At 48.0% G+C, this 17,457-nt stretch overlaps 1 protein-coding gene across 1 annotated transcript in view; it reads right to left on the reverse strand.

The window, feature by feature from the left end:
* The window catches only part of Sdk1 (sidekick cell adhesion molecule 1), a 429,935-nt gene that overhangs the window by 25,272 nt on the left and 387,206 nt on the right, over positions 1–17,457 (reverse strand). Inside the window, 2 exon segments of the mRNA XM_032887198.1 lie at positions 2,055–2,219; positions 15,274–15,399. Of these exon segments, the coding sequence (XP_032743089.1) occupies positions 2,055–2,219; positions 15,274–15,399 (291 nt within the window).

The following is a 17,457-nucleotide window of genomic DNA, read 5'->3' on the forward strand; positions in this document are numbered from 1 at the left end:
AAGAAACCCTAACTCTATGAATGGAGAAAGGCAGCTGAGTATTTGTTCAGTGCTTCCTGCTTCCCGGGGGTCAGTGAGACGTGAAGCTGCCTTTGGCTCCCACCTCCTTAACTTCCCTACCAGGATGAACTGTACCTCAGAGTGGAAGCCATAGCGAACCGTTTTACCCTTAACTTGTTTTTTTGTCCGGATACTGTGTCACAGCAGCAGGAAGAGAAGCTAAGATAGGATGTCTGTATCCTCTCCCACCCCTGCCCTCACCCTTGAGAACAATCTCCATGCCTCTCCTAATCTCACCTGCTTAGAGACACTGACTTAACATGTGACCCTGCTTCCCCGGCCTGGCTCGGCCCTCCCTCAAGGGACGCTGCATAGTTTTCTTTGTTACACTTGACGGTCTCACCATGGCAACTTGGTCCCCAGCATCACGATCATCCTCTACTCCTAACTCCTCACATCGTCCTTTGACACTGTTGCTGGAGAAATCTGCCCAGGGGGAAGTACCACACCGCGCCGTCCCCTCTCCCCCACCCCCCAATGCTTCCCACTGGTGACCAACAAGGCAATGGCTGACCCTTTGAGCTCTCTGGATTTGACACGTATGATTATGTCCTCAGATGCTCACTGGGCATAGCTACCTGTTGGTTGGCCACCTCTACTGCTCCAGGAGCCCCTGAAGTCTGAGGCTCTGTGTTATTTATTTTATGTCCCAGCAATATTGAACTAGACATGTCTGATCTGAACAGGATTCAGGTTCAAACCTGCTTTTGAGACACCCCCTCCAAAACGTTGCGTGTAAAAGCTGCTTTGGCAAAAGTTGTGGGTCTTCCTTCCTGTTTATTCTTTTCTGTTCACTAAGGGGAAAATGGGAAAATGTCTTCTCTGCAGGTGCTGGACAGCCCTAGGGCCCCACTCCTACCTGTCAGGGATGTCCCTGTGGGGAGCTGGTTAAATGTCCCCGAGGGCCCTGAATGATGAGCCTCTTACAGGCAGAGCTGGGGGTCTGCCTCCAGCTGCCAAAACCTGTGGAGAACACATCCACCTCTGTGTTAAGTGTCTCACTGGCTGGATGACGAGTGAGCGCATGCTGGGAATAAAGGCGAAATTGGCTTTGGATAATGGTGCACCGCAGGGTTTCTCAGGCAATGACAGTGTTTTGAATCCAAAGGATGTAAGTGGGGTGTCTGGCTGTGCATTCAATATCCCATATAGCAAGTCCCGTGACTCTCAAGATGGCCACCCATGAGTGTCGGCCTGTTGTGCCGCTTTGCGGGGAAGAGGGGCCTCAGTTGTCCTGTGGGGAGTTCACATCTCAGGGCTTGGGTCCTGATGCAAGGCCAGTGGGTGGTGGTAGCTAGCATTTCTGAAGGTTTCATGAACTGACCACAGTGCAGATGTCAGCCACTGTTGGCTCGGGTGGTGTGGGATCCCAGAGGTGTTTGCGGAGGATGCCCCATGATAGCGATGAGCTGCAGCTCACCTGTGGTTTGCTGTGTACACTTCTAGGTCATGGGGGCGTGAAGCTGCTTCACAGCAGTTTCTCTTTTCTCTAGTGTGTGTGTGTGTGTGTGTGTGTGTGTGTGTGTGTAGGCCAGTGTGTCAACCTCAGGTGTCTTCCTCAGAAATGTACCCACCTCTGTTTAGACAGGGTCCCTCACTGCCCTGCAGATTTCTGATCTGAACCATCATCCCCCTTCTGCCTCCGCAGAGCTGGGAAGAGACTATAAATGCATACCACCATGCCTGGATTTTTATGCAAGTCCTAACAGCCTGACATTGAAATCTCCCCTTGTCGGTATGGGGTCCTTGCTAGTGGCTCAGCGTCTGAAGTTTGGCTTGAAGAGGGCAGTTCCAGGGAGGAGTTTCAGAGTGAGGAGGGTCTACATTGCGTTCCCTACTGCGGCGATCTGATCTGCAGCACCTCCTCCTCCCAGCTGCAGGGCCTACCAGCCTCTCAGCACCTCACTGTCCCCTCACAGATGGACCGTGCTACCACTTTATATCTCCGTCTTCTAGAGAAAGAACGGCGCCCTTAAATTTCCCGAAGGGCTTACCTGACACTGCAATGGAAGGGCGGCTGGGTTCCCCAAAGCCTGCCTTGTTCACGGCCACCACCCGGAACTCGTAGGTCACCCCTTGCCGCAGCTTGTCCAGACCCACGGTGTATGACGTAGCACTCCTGGGAATGTCCTTTGCAAACATGTCCCATAAGCCTTCATCTGCAAGAGGGATCAGAGCCGGGGCAGAGGTCAGGACAAACTCTGAGCTGTTGCAGGACACTTGGTCACTCTGTGAACCCCAAGACTGTTTTTTTGGTTTTTTTTTTTTTTTACTGAAAATACCTGTTTTTAGTTGTGCTGTGCCCCAGCCTTAGCACACACCTTTAATCTCTGACTGGAATGCAGACAGGCCCTCATTCACACTTTTAATCCCAAACAGTGAAAGTAAAGTTAGTTCGTTGAAGGAAGCGCTCATGTTTGAAAGTGATGCCTGACTGAGTGGCAGACAAAGCGATGAATCAGAGAAAGATTTGACAGAATAGGATAGGCCTGACTCTCACAAGAAGAGAGAGGAAAGAGAAGCTACTTAAGAGAGAACAAGACAGAGGAAAAAGAAGAAAAAAAAAGCGGCAGTTTTACTGGGCGAGTTTCTCAGAGATAGGTTGCAGAGAGAACAAGCAGGTGAAGACAGAGCGAGCCAGAGAATGGGAAGGAGCCAGAGGATTAGAACTGATGGCTCAAGTTAGTTTTAGGTCAAGCATAGCAATTACAGTCAGAGCCTGAGAAAAAAAGCCAGGTTGAATCAGTTAGCTTAAAGAGGAGTTTTAGCCAGGACAGCTGAGTTGAACCAGCCAGCCAGAGCTCACAGGGAAAGAAGTAGGAAGGAGTGAGCTCACTCAGCAGTAAGTCTCAGAGACTGAAAACATTCTAGGCCTAGATAAGATTGTATGGAGAGTAGAGGTTAGCAGACGGAGGCAGTAAGCCCCCGAGATGACAATTACATCAGGTGAATAAAAGCTATTTACAATGAGCCCCAGGTCCCTGGCTGCCTGGCTGGCCAGCTCACAGCTGCCTGTGACAGGGCATCTGAGGGCAGCCTTGGAGAGTGGAGAGGGCCACGGGTGGAGAAGAGGTGTGTCTCTGTCATCAGCTAGTGTCCCAGAGTAGCTAGCCGGAGGTGCCGATCTCTTTGTTGTTACATTTATTTTGTGTGGTGGTATGGACATACCACAGTGTACTTGTAGGCATCAAAGGACAACTTGCGGGACTCAATTCTCCTCCCACCGTGTGAGTTCTGACACCAAAATCAGGTCATTAGGCCTGACTGAGCCACCTCACTATTTCAGAGTGGCATTTTCTTATATCCCCCGTCTCCTTGTCGTATTGGAGCTAGGTCTTCCTGACTCCCTTCTGCTTTCCATATGCACCCCATTGCTGACCCTTTGACCCCCATCCCTGACCCGCAAACAGCCAGGAGCTAGCGGGTCACCAGTTAGATTACACCCATTATGGGTTCCGACACTGTTCTGACTAGAAACAAAACTTAGCCAATGGCTGAAGAGGATGGTTTAAGGCATAGCTTCCTTCTTAGCTTCTGCCATCACCGTGGTGGTACATGGTGATCTCCACACACTGTGGACAGAATGGACATGTGGGGTCCTGGAGTGGCTGTAAGAGAACCTTGGGAGTCCTCTCTTTCAGAGCAAAATGTTGGATTCTGTGAAAAGTTGTTAGAACTTCTGCTGTCTGCTGGGGGTTAGACCCTGGTTCTGCTTGGAAGGCCACGTCCCAAATAAAAAGATCTTATCAGTGTCAAGTGTCTTCAGCCCCTGCAGTCGAGCCTGCCCTAACGCAGAGCTTTGCTCCCACCCCACAGCTGCTAGGGATCAAATCCAGTGGTGTTCGTGGCTGAGCTTCCCTCCCAGTCCTTCGCTGAAGGTTTCCAGGCAGGTGCTCTACCGTTGTGCTATGCCCCAAGCTCACATTTTTTAGTCAATGGTGCTAAATGCAGTATGCATTTATTTTCTAAGATTTTGTATTCTGGACATCACTGGCAAGTCCGGGTTCTCAACAATGCCATTCACAAGCTGATAGGTAGACAGACAAAGGCTAAACACGTCGAGAACATACAATGGGATGTTACGCCACATTTGAAATGGAGGGATCCTGGCAATATGCGTGGACACTGAGGACAGGATGCCACTGGAGTCATCCTGCGACAAAGGCCCCATAGTGCACAGTTCTGTTTGGATGAGGTCTCCAGGATTGCTCAAGTGCTGGAGACTGAATGTAGACTGGGAGGTTCCAGGGACCGGAACTCAACAGTAAAAGAGCCTGGGTTTCCAAGATGGAAGGCGGATGGTGGCAGTGGATACACAGCACCACGGAATTACTACATTTAAATAAGGTTGATGTGTGGCTAGGACAGCTTAGGGGTAAAGCTCTTGCTGTGTCAGTATGGGGACCTGGGCTCCATTCCCAGCATGCACTAAGGAGCTGGATGTGGAGGCACACACATGATGTCTCAGAGCTGGGGAGGGAGGGACAGGATGGTCCTTAGTGCTCGATGGCTGGACAGCCTGGCCTAAGAGGTGAGTTCCAGATTAGAGACAGAGCCTGTGACTGAGAAATGACACTCAAGATTGACCTCTGGCCTCGATAGGCACAGAGACACAGAGACACAGACACACATGCATGCATGTATGCATGCTTATGTTAAAGTGGTAACATTCATGCATAGTTTTCCATAGTAGGTAAATGCTAAGTGTATGTTAATTCTGATATTTAAGAAAACAAGAATAAGATCTAAGCCAGAAAAAGTTATGTAGGAAAGAAGAAAGGGGTGAACGGTCTTGATTCTAAAGCACCAACAGAGTGAAGAAAAATACCAATCACATCTGTAATCCCAGCACTTGGGTGGTGGAGGCAGGAGAATCAAAAGTTCAAGTCACCCTTGGGTTAACCGCAAGTTCTAGGGCAGCCTGGGCTACACGAGGCCATGTCTCAATGATAACAACAATAACAAACAAAAGACCCAAAAGCACTGTGGCTGAACAAACTGTCTATAACTACAGAACCTTAGTGGTCTTGTCATTGGCTGTGTGACCTTAGGCAGAGTGCTCAACTTCTCTGTTCCTTGTTTGTCATATGGTGATGACAAAGGTGGGTACAGTGCGGGCCTGCCTTGAAGATTCAGTATGTTTTCATTTCTAAAGTGCTTAGCACACTGCTTCACACACAGTCAGTGCAACATGAGGGATTGCAAATAAAATATAAATTATTCCCTGAGGAGGCTGCTGTTAAAAAGGTGGGTGCAGAGTCTAAACTGTTCTTATGGTGTAGTAATCCTTCCCAAGTTCAATTTCCTCTTACAGGCGAAAGTCCGTGGGACTTGAAAAAGCAGGTGATCTGGGGAGGAAAAGCCCACTGAATATACATGTGCACACAGTTGCTGTTTTTACGGCCCCAGGGTGATGGAGAGTGAAGCCTCCCTGCACCGCCTTCACAGAAGGTGCACTCGGATGGATTAGCTCAATGGTAAACAGAAGGAGACCGCAAGTGTGTGAGTCTGTGTTTGCTCAGGGTTTAGACTTTGCCCTGCGGAAGCCCTGATAGTCACAGGTTAATGAACGAGGTGAAGCTGATCGTTTTAAAGGCATCAGCAGAGAGTAGAGCCTTGCGATTCACTCCTACATATTAACATCGTTGGTTGTTGTTCATCAAGAGACCTGTCGGGTGGCAATGTCACAACGGCAAACCGTAGCATAGGTGGTCCCTCCTCCTACCTAAAATAACAAGGCTTATAGGCACAGAATGGATGACAGTGTGGCATGCACACACATACACACACACACACACACACACACACACACACACGCATGCGTGTTTATGTGAGTTATGTCCTGTGTGTGCAGGTGCCTTTGGCATCCAGAAGAGGGCGTTGGATCCCCTGGAGCTGGAGTTATTGCCAATTGTGAGCCTGAAATAGATGCTGGGAACCAAACTCAGATCCTCTGTAAGAGTAGTGGGCGATCATAACCACTGAGCCACCCCTCCAGCTCTGGTTCATATTTCTAATGTGAATTTTGCTTAAGAACAGTCTAGAGTGATAGAGGATTTAATGCATGTGGTCTGCAAAGCCCTGGACCCCCTCTGATGCCCCCTGGTTCACCTATGAATGTTCAGGGCCCACTCTGGTAGGACACTCTTCTGCCCTTTGGCAGGTCAGGAGAGTCTCTGATCTCATAGGCCATGTACATCCAAGGATAGAAGGGAGAGAGAGCAAGAACATACCCCTCCCAACTCCAACACACATTCCAGGAGGGGACAGTTGCTTTGCCTAGAACACGTGCTCAGTTTACTTCACTGTTTATAGCCCAGGGCTCTTGAATTTTTAAAGAATTCAATAAACACTGATTCTTATCATCTGTCCATCCATCTACCCTCAACCCTCCCATCTATATTCATATATCCCACCAACCCACCTATCCGTCCACTTAACACCCACCCACTCACATCTACTTATTGCCCGCTCATCCACCCATCCACCTATCCACACCCAGTCACTCCTCTACTTATTCACTGACTCACCTACCCATCTACCCATCCATCCACTCACCCATCAACGCACTCACTCACCTATCATCCATCAACCCACCTACCATTCCACTTGTTCATCCATCCATTCATCATCCATCCACTCATCCATTCATCACCCATTCCCCATTCATACCATCCATCTATTCATCCATCCATTCATCACCTATTCATACCATCCATCCATTCATCCATCCATTCATCACCCATTCACACCATCCATCCATTTAGCCATCCAGCCATCACCCATTCACACCATCCATCCATTCATCACCCATTCACATCATCCATCCATTCATCACCCATTCATCACCATCCATCCATTCATCACCCACTCATCACCATCCATCCATTCATCACCCATTTATCACCATCCATCCATTTATCATCCATCATTCATCACCCATTCATTCATCACCATCCATCCATTCATCACCCATCCACACCATCCATCCATTCATCACCCATTCATCACCATCCATCCCATCCATTCATCACCCATACACACCATCCCTCCATAACCCATTTATCATCATCCATCCATTTATCATCCATCATTCATCACCCATTCACACCATCCATCCATTTATCACCCATTCATCACCATCCATCCATTCATCACCCATCCACACCATCCATCCATTCATCATCCATCCACTCACCCAACTACTAACCCATACATCCATGTATCCACCCACACACTCATACATACACCTATTTACCAACTCACCCATTCATCTACCCATTCACCCACACACTCATTGATGTACCATTTGTCTACCTATCCACTCATCCGCCTACCCACCCACCCATCTCTCTGCCCATCAACCAAAACACCCACCAACCATTCACTTGCTCACCTACCCACCCATCTATTTACCCCTCCAGGCAGCCATCTTTGCTCCACATGGCCTCCCTCAGACCCCAACTCCATCAGAATTTCAGTAACAAGGACCAGCCCTATTTTACTTGGTGCTTGGCTCCAAGGCTCTAGATGTTGAATGGATTGTGGCAAGTTTTCCATTAAAACAATAATGTTATGCTATAAGAGTCTGAAGACAGAAATGCAGACTTGCAAGCTGGCTGTTGTTCAGCCCTCTGAAGTTAAAGAGAATGTCTGAGACTGAGACATCTCCATGTCATCTGAGGTCTGAACACCTATGTGGTGAGCTCTCTCTATGTCCTCCGCATTCGTGGTTCCTTAATGCTGTGCTGTGACACGGGACAAACGCCATCTCCTCTGCTTCTATTGCCACCCAAAGACTGTATTTGACTTTAAGAGCTCTGTCATAGCTCCAGGAACTCTGTGCATGTTTTATAAAAAAACATTTTAAAATATTGATATAGGATATCAACGCTGAGCGATTTATTCAGCCATCTACTTACACTCAAAAACGGGAGAGGGTGGTGTGGTGCCAAGATAATTTCCTTCCGAATTAACAGAAGAGAATGTTTGCATTTTTTATTTTGCTTAATTCTGCCTTTGAAAATTAGCATATCATACATGGATTATAATTCACTGAGCTATTTATCCATACCAATATTTACACGGCGATCACCAGTGGGTTAAAAAAAAAACAACAAACCCTTGGCAGCTGTGAGAACGGCCACTGTTTCCCAACTGTGGGTTGTTTTTCCCGTTTTTATTGTACTGCTAAATATCTCAATAAATCAGTGATGGAGAAAATACCTCCACAAATTTGTGAGAAAAATAACATTACAGAACTATTAACAATAATGAGATTTGTGCGAAGATTCCCAGTGCCTGGACTTCCATCTCAGAACAGGAGAGGACAGCATGGTTGTGTTTATCTCAAGAGAACCCTGGGCACTGAGTGCAGGTGACCCACGTGTCACCACTCTGTGCCATGGCCAGAAGGGATCAGCCATCACACTTCACACATCTCACACACAAGACCAGGTCTACTAGCTGGTCCTGGGATGGATCTGAGAGGATGAATTCCTAGGTGACATGTGTCCTAGGTGACTGTCCCCTGGGTGACAGGCCTATTGTATAGCTGGTCCCCCGAGTGACTGACTTGTCCTCTGGGTGACTGCTCAGTCACTGGTGATGGGTGTCCTGGGTGACAGACCCCCTAGGTGATGGATCTCTTAGATGATCCCTAGACAGTTAACACATGTCAGATTCACCTCTGCCTGGTCCCCAGATGCCTGATCCTTTGATAGCATTGAGAGATAATTCCATGGGTGACTTTTGGTTCTTGGTGACTGATTCTCAGAATAAACTGACCCCTGACTGACTGACTGATCCCCTAGGTGATTGATCTCTGCATGACTGGTCCTCAAATGACTGATCTCTGGATGAATCCTCAGGTGACTGACCCCTGGATACTCTTCTCTGAGCGACTCCTCCATGACTGATCACCAGTAACTGATTCCTGGATGATCAATCTTGATTCTTAGCTCACTGTTGGAGAAAGTCTGCCTGGAGGTCTTAAGAAAGCAGCGAGGAAGCACCAGGATAAAAACTGTGAATGTTCCTGAGGAAGCGTCACTGTCACTGCAGACCTAACATCTCACAAAGATGAGTGGAACTGCGGAGTTCTGCTCTCTGCATGGGTGTTCCTTAGAGAACACAGACTCTGTGATTTTTCCTTCTCCACTGTGCTGTTCACCCTTAGAGAGGAGAATGGAGGTCTTAAAACCAGAAGGCTCTTCCAGTATAAACACAGCTGCTGTCAAAGGCTATGCTTGCTTCTAGAGGACGGAAAGAATCAGTTCTTAGCTGTCCATGCCTGCACCTCCCCAGCTCCAATGTAGGAGATGCATTTGTTCATAGGCTATGCCATCTTTTCTGAGCCAAGGCAGAGCCCGATGCAGCATGATCAAGGGCTTTGGCTGGATGTATCCTTCAACACCCAGGCATAGTGCTATAGGTGTCAGGGCAGACAGTGTGCAGATACCAAAGTTTGATTTCATGGCCAATTAAACAGGGTCTCCATGCTGAATGAAACTGTCACTCACCACTAAGTTACGCAGCCAACAGCCTGACCAATAGCCTGATCAGCAGCCTGCAGTACTGAGTGAGTAGATGCTTGGCAGTTGTTTATTTCTTAAGCGCTGCCTTTCCTCTTTGTATGAATGGTTAAGCTAGGAGGTGAGGCTTAAATACAGCTGCTAATAAAAAAAAGCCTTTTGTCTGGTCCTTGGCCAAGGTAGCAGACAGCACTCGGTGTGTGTAGCAATGGCCAGTGAAAGAGACTGATCCAGGAAAGAAGGACACCCAGGCATTTTGGGTGGGGGTGGGGAGGACACACACACACACACACACACACACACACACACACACACAGAGAGAGAGAGAGAGAGAGAGAGAGAGAGAGAGAGAGAATGAGAATATGTTGATGTGTTGACATGACTCAGAGCTCCGGCTGAGGTCCACTTGCTGTACCATCTCAAACTTTCAAAGAATATGAATATCTATCTATCTATCTATCTATCTATCTATCTATCTATCTATCTATCTATCATCTATCTATCTTCCACCCACCCCTACCAACCCATTCATCTATCCACCCACTCTCCCACCCACCCATCCATCCATCCACCCACACCCACCATACATCCATCCACCCACCCCCATCCCATCCATCATCCATCCATCCCATCCATCTACCTACCTACCTATCGCATGTGCACATGTGTACATGCGCAGATGTCATTTCTCAGGTACTATCCCCTTGGCTTTAGAGGCAGGGTCTCGCAGTGCCTTGCTGACTTATTTGATCTTAAGGAGCACAGGTTGTAGGAATCCAACTCCAGGCCTCGTGCTTGTAATGTAAGCACTTCATCAACTGAGCCATCTCCCCAGCTTGGTACTAGTTAATTTTGAAACTGGGTCTGCCTACCTAGGTAGCCTGGGCTGGCCTAGAATTCACTATCCTCCTGCCTCATCCTCTGGAATGCTGGGAAGACAGGTCGGCCACCAGGCCCAGCTGGAAAGTATTGGTTTTCTTCTTTGTTCAGTTAAAATTCACCCCACCAAGCACTGAAAGTCACAATGAACGGGAAAGGACTTGGGGTGCACCCAGGAGGGTGGACAGGCCCTGCCCCTTGCATGCAGGCTAAGGCATCATCTGTGAGAACAGCAATACAATGTCTGCCCGCCTTGGGTGCGTCCTAAATATATATTTCATGGCCGCTTTGGAGAGGAAAGTATATTTATAGTGCCTTTAGTGCCATTCCAGTGTATTGTGTAAATATGTAAATTAGCCTCTGAGAGCTACACAGCAAAATGCCTTGGAAAATTTTCGTGAATAAATCATTCGAGTCTGCCCCCACCACATAGCTGCTTTCCAGATGCCTTTTGCGACACAATTCCAGGGGAGACGCGCTCAAAATTTAGAGAAATGAACCCAGCTGGTCAGCCATCCTGGTGGAGCTTGATGGCCATGTCCTCCGGCTGCACTCAGGGATCACCCGCTCTGGAGTAAGAGGCTCTGTGATGCAGCCTGAGGCCACTGCCATCAGCACTGTGGGGTGGAGCAGCCACGGCCTCCTCGCAAAGGCTTCAGGGGTGAAGACAGGGATGGGGACAGATGGGGGACACGGTGTTCACAGGGGCAGGCAGAGATGGACACATCAGGATGAACAGACCATCTGGGCCATGGGACACCTAAGTGTCTCTATCCCCTGGATGCCAGGCAGGCAGGGCTCTGCCTGGAGAAGGCCTTGCCAAGGAGCTTCAGTGGAGAAAATGAGAAGATACAGTGTTTAATGGTTTGTGTAATGAGGCCTGAAATAGATGACAGCTGAGATCCAGAGGCCCCTGGGTCCCAGCAAGGTGTTTAAATATTGACGATCTATAAAAGCTCGCGTGCCACTGTGAGCTGGGGCCGGCTTGGGTTGTAAAGGGGACGGGATAGCTTGCTGTGTTAGTTTTTCAGTGGAAGACCCCGGTCCAGCAGCCCACCACGGTCAGGTTATCAGCATTCACAAGGGGACATGGATGGCGATCGCCTTCCAGTATTGGTGGCAGGACATAGAGTCACTGCAGAGGGCCAGTTGGCTGTCCTTGGGGTCATGGTGAGGACCAAATGATCAGAGAACCTTCACTGATTTGATGACTCCTGTCTCTAGAGCTGGTCAATGCCTTACTCCTTGGATATCAGCTAATCCAGCAAGGGGAAGCCAAAGATTCTTTTCCTTTTTCCTTCCTTCCTCCCTCCCTCCCTCCTTCCCTCCCTCCCTCACTCCCTCTCTTCTTCCTCTCTTTGTCCCTTCCTCTCTTCCTTCGTGAACTTTCATTCTCTGACAATTTCACATCTTACAACATTTCCCCCACTGCCCTCCAGGAAGACATTTTAAAAGGTGTGCTTGTTTCGCATATGTGTGTGGGTATAGTCATGTCCATACAGGCATGAGCACCATGCACCATGGGCATGTGCGTGTTGTAGAACATGTATGCAGGTCAGAAGATATCTCTGGCCCTTAGCTCCCTCTTTATCGGAAACGATATCCCGTTTGCTGACATTATGCCGGCGACTAGCCAGCTCACAAGCTTTCGGGGACTCTCCCATCTCCACCCCCCAGCTCACTGTGGGAGCACCAGGTCACAGATGCCCTGCTAGATCCACGGTTTAGGTAGGCTCTAAGGCTGGGTAATCCTGTGGCCCTTAGTACAGTTCCCATCTATTGTGGTAAGTCCCAACAATAAAATCATTTCGTTCCTACTTCATGACTGTAATTTTGCCACTGTTATGAATTGCAATGTAAATACCTGTGCTTTCTGGTGGCCTTAGCAACTCCTGTGAAAGAGTCATTGATCCCCACAAGGGTTGTGACTCACAGGTTAAGGACCTCTGCTCTAAGGCTTTAGACTCTGGTCATCACACTTGTGTACCAGGTACTCTAGCCACTAGGCAATCTCCCCAGGGCGACTTCCCAGTCTATTTCCCCTTAGATGTTTCCAGAACACACTTCTAACTTAAAACCATCCAGAAGCAACATGGGAGGGAGAAGGGAGGAGAATTATGTCCCCAGGATGTGACATCGAGGCTCTTCCCCTGTTGTCTCACAGCCTTCTTAAATACCAGACCAAAATGGCTCCTAACACAGAATCCCATCCGGCACTGGGGAGAAACGCCTTCCCGAAGAGAACCTGGTGCTTCGTCTGTGCTCATGCTTGGGTGTTCCTTGTGAGCCTTGTGACCATCTGAAGGTCATGGTGAGGCTGCTTAGCATTCTCCATGCTTGGGACTTCCCCTAACCCAGAGCTCCCAGTTACTACCCAACTCAAACCACCAGAAACTCACTTTCTAATAACATCCACCCTTCCTCACTGAAGGGGACATGCACATACAGTAGGTACGAATGTAGATTAGCTCTGCCACTATGGAGAACAGGACAGGAGTCCTCAAAAATCTAAAAACAAGACTGCAGATGATCCAGCTGTCTGGGTGCTGGGTGTACAGCCAAAGAAAATGAGGTTAGTATGTCAAATATAGATACCTTTGCCATCTAAGATAGGAAGTTAGCCTAGAGGTCTGTCAGTGGATGAATGGAAGAAGGAAGTATGATTTAAATACTCAAGGAAGCATTGCTTAGCCATAAGAAGAGTCAAGTTCTGTCCTTTGTAGCAAAATGTATGGAGCTGGAGGAGCCCATGGTAAGTTAAATAACATAGGCACAGAAATACAAGTATTTGCACTCTGTCTCAAATGTAGGGACCAGCGAAGAAATACAATATGGAGGCAGAACACGAGTTACTAAGGATCGCTGTGGTTGGGTGTGGCACCATGCTTGGCATATAACCTGCCTCCTACAGGCTTGTGGGCTGAATGCTTGGTTACCAACTGGGGGAACTATTTCAGAGGTGGACCTAGCTAGAGGAAGTAGGCCACTGTCAGTGGGCCCTTGTCCCAGGCCCCTTCCTGTCTCTCTGCTTCCTGTCTACCAGGAAGTAAACAGTTCCCCTCTACTATGCTCTCCTGCTAACAAGTACAGCCAAATGTGTGGGACTAAGTGACCAGAGACCGAACCCTCCTAGATGTGAGCTAAGACAAGTCTTCCTTCCTTAAGCTCCTCAGTCCCAGCTGTGTGAGGGTAACAGAACATACGGAAAAACACCACGCTGTGGGCTGGGATGTGGACCAGGTGGGAGAACATGCAAAAAGTCCTGGGTTCCAGCCACTACATAAAACTCCACAGAATGATGTACACCTACGATCCCAGCACTCGGGAGGTGGTGGCAGGAGGATCACTCTTGGCTACACGGAAAGTACAAGGCCAACCTGAGTTGCATGGGACACTCTCAAAAAATGAAAACACACTGAATTCCATTAATATGTAACTGATACTTCTTTTTTTTTTTTTTCCAGAGCTGGGGACCGAACCCAGGGCCTTGTGCTTGTTAGTTAAGCACTTTACCACTGAGCTAAATCCCCAACCCCGAGACTTCTTTTAAAATGAGCAAGAGAGGGCTGGAATGATGGCTCAGGGGTAAGAACACTGGGTGTTCTACCAGAGTACCTGGGTTTGACTCCCGGCACCTAACCGGTGACTCTAGTTACCAATGTTCTTGTCTCACCATCCTCAAGCATCAGGCGCACATGTGGTACACAGATATACATGCAAGCAAAACACTTGTATGCATATAATAAAAATAAAGTGATTTCTTAAAAAGTGAGCAAGATATAAAAAAAGGTAAGGAGGAAGGAGGTAGGGCAGGAGTAGTTCTGTGCAAGCTCATGTGTGTGCACGTGTGTGCATGCGTATGCCTGTGTGTATGTGTACAGGTGCATATGTGTGCGAGTGTGTGTGTACACACACATGCATGTGCAAGGGTGCATGTGCTGGTGTGTGGACGTGTGTGCATATGTGTGCATGTGAGCATGTGTGAGTGGGCACGTGGTGTATGCTCCTTGTGTGTGGCTGTTTACATCCCCGTGCACACACACAGGCCAGAGAAGGATATCAGGTGCCCTGATCTGTCACTGTTTGTCTTATTCTCTTGAGACAGGATCTCCCACTGAGCCTGCAGCGAGGCTGGCAGTCAGTAATCCCTAGCAATCCTCCTGTCTCCACCTCCCACAGCACTGGAATTACAGGTACAGGTGCACATATAGCCACGCCTTGCTTCTGATGTGGTGCTACAGATCTGAACTCAGGTCCTCAGGCTTGCACAGCAAGCTTTCTCACTCAAGCCTTCTCCCCAGCCCAGGAATGGAGCTTAGCCTTCCTTTTCAGGAGCCCAAGAGACACAGAAGTTGATGTGTCGTTTTCTCTATTAATAAGGACGTTTGTAATTATCCGAAGTAAGCGAGGTTCTTTCCACAGGCTGCCAGCATTAGACCCCTGAGACGAGCCCCTGAGACACTTCTAGATCTTCCTGATGAGCCGAAACATCTTCAAGTGTCCTTCGCCTCTCGTCTACCCTTTTCTGAGAGTGACAATTATCATCTTTCGGAGTGTCATGCAGCTAAAGCATCAGAAATTGAATGCCCGAGAGGTTAACAGCACATCTGTGGTTACTAGGCACTCAGAAGAGGAACAAGAAATGAGTCTCCTCTTCCACACATGACCCCTACCCCAGCCCTGCTAGGGAAATGCAGGGAGAGGAGGCCCCATGGACCAACTGCCTTCAAAGTGACCAAGATACCACCAGGTGGGCAGTGCCTGGTGTCCAGCCAGGATTACATGGCCCCATGGCTCCTACCTGATGGTCTGGCTTCTATGACGTAGCCTGTAGTGGGTGTGTTCCCTGTGTTTCCTTCTGTCCACTGAAGGGTCAGCTCAGAGGCAGATTTGGTGACAAGGACATTTCTTGGAGATCCTGGGGACCCTGTGGGATAAAAAGAGCAAAGAGAGTAGATATTGGCTTTGAGGGGACTGGGGATCTCTCAGTGGTGACAGAAGTGTTGAGTTTATTAAAGATTTTTAATTATCTATTATCTATCTATGTATCTATATATTTATGTATCTATCTATGTGTCTATCTATGTATCTATCTATGTATCTATGTATCTATCTACGTATCTATGTATCTATCCATGTATGTATCTATGTATCTAATGTATCTATCTATGTATCTATGTATCTGTCTGTCTGTCTATCTATCTATCTATCTATCTATCTATCTATCTATCTATCTATCTATCTATCTATCTATGTATCTATCTATGTATCTATGTATCTATGTATCTATGTATCTATGTATCTATCTATCTATCTATCTATCTATCTATCTATCTATCTATGTATGTATGATGTATGTGTATATGCATGCTCTCACCCATGCATGTACTGGTGCCTGCAGAGGACAGAAAAGGACACCAGAGTTCTTAGATCAGCAGCTCTTACCCTGTGGATCACAACTGCTTTGGGGGGTCCCACAGTAAATATCCTGCATGTGCAATATTGACATTATGATTCATAACAGTAGTGAAATTACAGTTATGAAGTAGCAACAAAAAACTTTATGTTTGGAGGTTACCATAACATGAGGAACTGTGTTAAAGGAAAGCAGCACCAGGAAGGTTGAGAACTCCTGCCTTAGATCCAGAGTTGACAGATGGGAACTGAACTCAGGTCCTCTGAAAGAGCAACACGCACTCTTGACCACTGAGCCATCTCTCCAGCCCAGGACTGTTTTCAGGACGGGGTTTTGATACACAGCAAAGGTTGGCCCTAACCTTGTGATCTCCCGAGTGCTGGGATTACAGGCATGTGCCACCCTGTTCCTTCACTCATTCCTCCATGGGTTTGGTATGAGGAGTGAAGGGTCGGTGACTCAGAAAATGTGGACCCAGAGGGAGTGATTTGGAATGGCCGGTTACACCGTTGTCAGTGTGCGACAGAGCAATTACGATCTGCTCAGGAAGACGCTGAGCGCAGTTAGGATTATCTGCCTGTGAGATCTCCAAGTCTCTGTCCTTTTGTGCTTATATTTAGCTCTGTTTCTTACAGGCTTGAAAGGAAAAAGGTTTTGAATGATGCATACACAGGACACAGGAATTTGAGAGACGTGTTGGTGAATCTCAGAACACGGCACAGGAACACATAGGCACACATATGTTGGCATCTAGAAGAAAAGTTTCAAATGCCCAGTGAAGTCCAAAACTGACTCGTGAAAAATAAATTAATTCAATTAAAAAAGCTGGGCTGGAGAGATGGCTGGGTCAGTGAAGTCCCCATCACACAAGTATGAGGCACAGGGTTGGGATCCCTGGCACCCACTCCAAGCTCAGTACGACTGTGTGTGCATCTTCAATCCTAGGACACAAGAGAGGTGCTGGGCACTGGGGCATTCTTGGAGCTCATTGGCCACCCTGTCTTGTTGGTTAGTGAGCACAGGGCTCATCAAGAGACCTTGTCTCCAAAACCAGGTGCAAGAGCGATTAGGAAAGGCGCTCAACATGGACTCTTGGCATCTGCAGGCACACGCTGTGCTTGCAGACTGCAGTGCACACATACAGTACACACATGCATATGCACACACAGAATTTAAGGGAAAGGAGTTGGGGCTGGGTGTGTACCTGTTATTCCTACACAGGGGGGACAGATAAATGAGAGTCCTTTGGATTCCCTGACTGGTCTAGGCAAATTGGCAAGTAATTTGCCAGGATCAGTAAGAGGCCCTTTCTCAAGAAGAATGCGGAGGACAATGGAGAAAGGTGTCCACTGTCAACCTTTGGCTTCCACAGGTGTATACACATACACACATGCTCACACATGCGTGCGAACCCACACGTGTGTGCATGCATGCTCACACATACACACATATGGGCATTCACACCCACACACCAACATACTCACAGATGCATGCACACTCACACATGAACATGCACACCCCCAACAAACAAACAAACAAACAAACAAACAAACAAACAAAAATAAAACA

The sequence above is a fragment of the Rattus rattus genome, chromosome 16 (genome assembly GCF_011064425.1).
Source record: "Rattus rattus isolate New Zealand chromosome 16, Rrattus_CSIRO_v1, whole genome shotgun sequence".
In the NCBI taxonomy this organism is placed as follows: domain Eukaryota; kingdom Metazoa; phylum Chordata; class Mammalia; order Rodentia; family Muridae; genus Rattus; species Rattus rattus.